Source organism: Volvox carteri (genome assembly GCF_000143455.1).
Source record: "Volvox carteri f. nagariensis unplaced genomic scaffold VOLCAscaffold_32, whole genome shotgun sequence".
In the NCBI taxonomy this organism is placed as follows: Eukaryota; Viridiplantae; Chlorophyta; class Chlorophyceae; order Chlamydomonadales; family Volvocaceae; genus Volvox; species Volvox carteri.
The window spans coordinates 1,414,144-1,418,976 of record NW_003307575.1 but is presented as its reverse complement, the minus strand read 5'-3'; the positions used below and the strand labels follow the sequence as shown (position 1 = coordinate 1,418,976).

Here is a 4,833-nt window from a genome sequence, read left to right as displayed (position 1 = left end):
GGTCTGGTCGGATTGGGTCTCCGCATCGGGGCGGGGGCGGGGGCCGGGGCAGGGGCCAGGGGCGAGGCAGGGAGGCGACACGGGTTCAGAGGTTAGCAGGGAAGTACCAACTCGATTCCAAGGGGTGTGTGGTGCTGTCGGTGGTTTTGGCGGTGCTGGTGCATACCCCGACAAGCTTGCGATTGCTGAACGCGGGATAGACGTTCTGATGTGCGGGAGCACCTCCTTCCTGCCCTTTGCTCGGCCACCAAACCCATCCAATGCTTGTATACTTCGCCATGTGAATTCCTGGTTGCTTGCCGTCTGACGGGTACCCGTCTGGCTGGACATCTAGACGCGTATGCTTCCAACCACTCATCACTCGATCCTAGAACTCCAATACCACACCTTCTGACAATTGCCTGTTCATTAGCCATTCCACTCGTTCGTCTGCTTCACGTAGCCCTTGCGGGACCTCCTTCCATACGTCGTGCCCCAGAAAACTTAGAAAACAGACCCACGCTGCAAACGGACACGGATCCAAAAACTCACAATCTGTTTGAAAACGTGGTAGTGTAGGGGTAGCCGTGATAATTCTGCGAACAAAATGTGGTGCGCTGTTTGGCAGCTCCCACCACTTGCCGCACGAACGACACCTGAAGCTTCACGGCGTCATCTTTCAGACATGCCTCGAAGGCCCCCTCCGCAAGGTTACTCGCATAACTCCGCCTCCTGAGCCTGTCCAAGACCTCAGCTAGCACAAAGGGTCCCCACACTTGATACCCATACAACAGCATTGCTCGTACCTAACTGCGTATCAAACCATTTACATCTGTGGCAGCCACAGGGTACCAGTACACCGTACTGGTGCGATTGCTAAGAAGGACGATCATATCCATAACATCATAATCCCACACGCTACAACAACCCCCAACCCACCCTGGAGCGCCTCCGTGACTTCATCCATTCCTGGTTGAACAACATGCATGTCACCACACAGAGTACCGCACTCAGCGACCCGCATCGCACTTAGGGTTGAGCAGATGATGTGATGCAGCTTGCATTTAGAAGCCTGTACCGTGCTTGTGATGTAAATGTGTATGCCGGCAGTGGAGGCTTGTGTTGATCAATGATGCAGCACTTATTGCCGCAATGGCCGGGCGGCGGTGGGCTACTGTGTTCTTCGGTAATGTTGTGGTCCGAGGGAGCAGCCGAGGGTTTAGCGGAACCTTCTGATGAAGCATTCAGGTTCTGTTGGCTTTCAGGCGGGGGGAGCTTGTTCCAGTTCGCAAATGTAGTCCGAGTGCATGGATAGAGTGCGAGTGCAATTGTTGGACTACATGGTATCCTGCGCGTGTATAGTTTACTCGGTGGTCTTGACGACTCCCCTTTACAGGTCGTGTCTGTTCCGCTACTCCGGGCGCCCCTTTGACCCCGATCTTAACCTCTCGGCTTTGATGACAACGTCATGCAAAATACTTGAAATCCCTGTAGCCAAGCCATGATCCTTTCGTGAGCAAGTATGGCATGGCCGCACGCATAACCAGTAACTTATTAGGTAAAAGCATTACGACTTCTGACTCGACGCAGTTCATGTTGCCTCTGCTATGCGATTTTTCTGTTTGGTACGGACAGATACAATTTATAAACTCTGCACTGGCTGTCATTGGGCATCTCTGGTTGTCCGGGGAGCGACGCAAAGGCAACCCTTTACACGCATTCCAAGCTCTCTGTTTTACTGGTAAACTAACCACCAGAGCGGGTTCATGCGACATCTTGTGCGGACGGACGGACGGAAGCAATGGCTCACAACCGCGACTCCGCAAAACTGTCTGGCAACACAAAATTCTATAGATCTGGACTCCTGGAGAAACTTTATCGTAATCCACAATAATCTGCTGAGAAAAGGTAGCTCCACTACTTCCCTAGCTTTTAAGGCGACCAGGCTTAACATGTTTCTTGATAATGTGTTATTCAGTTAAACTCTAAAGACGACAGGCTTAATATGTATACAACGTAGAAGGCATTCTGCAAGCCAGCAGTCTTGCGTGTCAGGGGGTTAACCTCTTGAGACTCTGCAGGTAGTACGCAAGGGCAAGGGCAACCAAGAACCAACAGTTTCTATTAGGGGAGGATTAGGTGATAAATGTTGGATACCGACAGTATAAGTTTGGTGGCCTACTTCAGGTTGTACGGAACCCAAAACGAGCTTGACAGCTGTAACACCAGCCCATGGTTATTTCGAAGTACCTGCCTCACCACACCTTATCACGCTCTTCTTTATGATCCACAAGGGCAGGTGACAGCTTGTTGCCTCATACTGTACCTGAGGGCCTCCTCGCAGTCCCAGCGCAGCACTTTGGTCTGTAGTGTAGACCTGATGTTGGTTGGAGGCCACCTGCATTTTACCTGCCTAACGAGATTCACGGGACCATCGATTCTGCTGTGGAGTTGCGACGAGCTTGCGGTATGTGCAAAATGTGCAAAATGGCCGCCACCTTGTAATCCCGTCAGAGTGATACGTTGCAAATGAAACCAATTATCTTTACGCAGGACTGTTGATGCTTCATGCAGAGCGGCGTGACATAGGTGCGAGGACATGTCGCCTGCCGAAGCCGACAGGAATGCGAAGTCTTCAGGAATAATCTTAATTCCTAGAGGTTAGTTTCTTGGGTGTGCATTTGATCTGCAAAATCTTAGGAACTTCACAGGATTGTCCGACCTTTGCTCGCGCAACGGCCTGCCGCGGGGCCAAGTGAAAGCAAGCTAATGTTACTATCGAATCTACTAATGCTACTACATTCTTGCGTTCTGCTTCCACATTCCGTGGACGTTTTTACGTTTACGTTTACGTTTACAAGCTTCAAGCTTGTACGGTCCAGACGAGCCAAAAGGCTCATGAACCGCCAAACTGGAAACAGGAACTCAACTTCCGTGGACACTAACAGCTAGGTAGTCGAACAGTTTCAACCGTTCCGAACACTAATCCGAAGTCCCGTTCGCCTCCACAGGCATTGCCGAATCGAACAATTTGATCAAGCCCATCCCATAAGACCTTTCAACGACAAGATCTAAAGACACTCTGCAGCAAGAGCCCTTGCCTCTGGAACCTCCGCCGCCACCACAACCAGCGACCCACGTCATCATTATCGCTAGAAAATGGTGGGTGGTTGCGACCTGTTTAAGTTAAAGTTAAATTATGACATGGTGCAAGTGGATAGTTGAGTGTTCGACCGAGGATTGGTTGACGTGCATGGGACGAAGAGCACCGATTCTCCGTACCTTAGGTTATTAGCTGTGTTTGTCTATTTACAAGTACAAGTGCTTCCATTGATCAACCATAATCAACCGTTTCTCCGCAACGGCCCGCATGGGATCGGTATAACGCATCTGGCTGGACTATCCAATATTGTCAATGTTATATAATTAAATAAATATATGGACAACACAGAGATCTACTAGGATAAGTTTTATTTCTATCTGGTCCCGAATTGTTAACCCAATTATTTTTTTAGTAAGATACCGTAGTCTTACTTATACGCGACGTTACAAACTGTGACGGGCCTGGCCGAGAGGGGTCTGACATTTCTTCGGTTTAAAAACGAATGGCGGCCAAAATATCCGAAAGTATGGTCCACATTTCTCCGTTACAATATGAATGGCGGTCGTCGCGGCCCACCGCGAGCAAAAGCTGCCAACTTCACCTGCTTCACAGGCACCGTCAGTCGGCGGTTTATTTCCTCCTTATCCATCTTGCAACATGTCAACAACTATATTTTTCTAAAGAATTATACTATCTTCGTCGGTCCCATGACCTTTAATGGCAGATTAAGCCCGGAACCATCGTACATGGCTCCACATAAACTTGCACTGACAAACCGATGGCGACGCCCTAGGGCCAAAAGCTGGTCCGGATTTCTACACTTTTTGAATGGCGAAAATCGCCATTATTTTGTAACGTCGCGTATAAGTAAGACTACGGTACGATCGGTTTTTTGCAATACAGAATTATCACCTTATTAGTTTTGTTTTCTAAAACTATGAACATTTTTTGTTTTTAGTGCGAAGAAGTTAATAAAAAGCTAAATTGTTACGGCGATTAGTAACCTTTGGTTAGGCCCGCCGGCCGGGCCGGGTACGACAGCCTTTGCGACCGGGCACCGGATCCACCGCAAATTTCCGACCGTAACGGTGCTGCCCGACGCCCCAACCACGTCCTAGTGATAAAATATGACCGGAGCTACCAGGCCGACGCGCGCGTGTTTGTGTATGATTGGGTTGCTTTGAGACTCATTGACACACACACACACACACAAATACACACAAATACACACAAATACACACAAATACACACAAATACATACAAATACACAGACACACACACGGGCGCGCGCGCGCAAATGAAGACAATATTTTTTGTTTATTGGAGTTAGAAGTGTTGAACAGTCCGTAGTCGTGAACACCTCACAGTCCGTAACATGAAGACCTGACGTTTTGATGACAAAAGGGTAACAAAAGCAATGATGAGAAGTTCTGTCTGTGGCTCTGGTGCCGACGGGGCAAGTCTGTTGTGGGCGGCTGCAGCGGGGGGACTGGAGCCATGGATACTGTTAGGAAGCTCACGCCCGAAAGTGAGGAATCGGACTGTTTCTGACCGGACCAAACGCTGCAAAACATTCGGACCCGAAGCTCCCAAAACATTGAAGGCCATTAAATCAGATACTAAATTTCACTGAAGCCATTAGCGACGTTAATGAAGACGGTGTAGGGGTCGTAGGCAATGTGGACGCAATGCTGCAGCCAGCCGACGACAATGACGCCACTCCGGTTGTCAACAGCGAGCGGGCCAAACAT

The 4,833-nt window shown here is 49.3% G+C and overlaps 1 protein-coding gene across 1 annotated transcript in view; it reads left to right on the top strand.

Moving 5' to 3' along the window:
• Window positions 1-3,054, top strand: part of VOLCADRAFT_93630 (uncharacterized protein) — a gene marked incomplete at both ends in the record, with an annotated part of 5,949 nt that extends 2,895 nt beyond the window's left edge. The window contains 2 exons of the mRNA XM_002952863.1: window positions 1,090-1,145; window positions 2,991-3,054. Of these exons, the coding sequence (XP_002952909.1) occupies window positions 1,090-1,145; window positions 2,991-3,054 (120 nt within the window). The remainder of the gene's footprint in view (window positions 1-1,089; window positions 1,146-2,990) is intronic.
• Window positions 3,055-4,833: the final 1,779 nt, after the last annotated feature.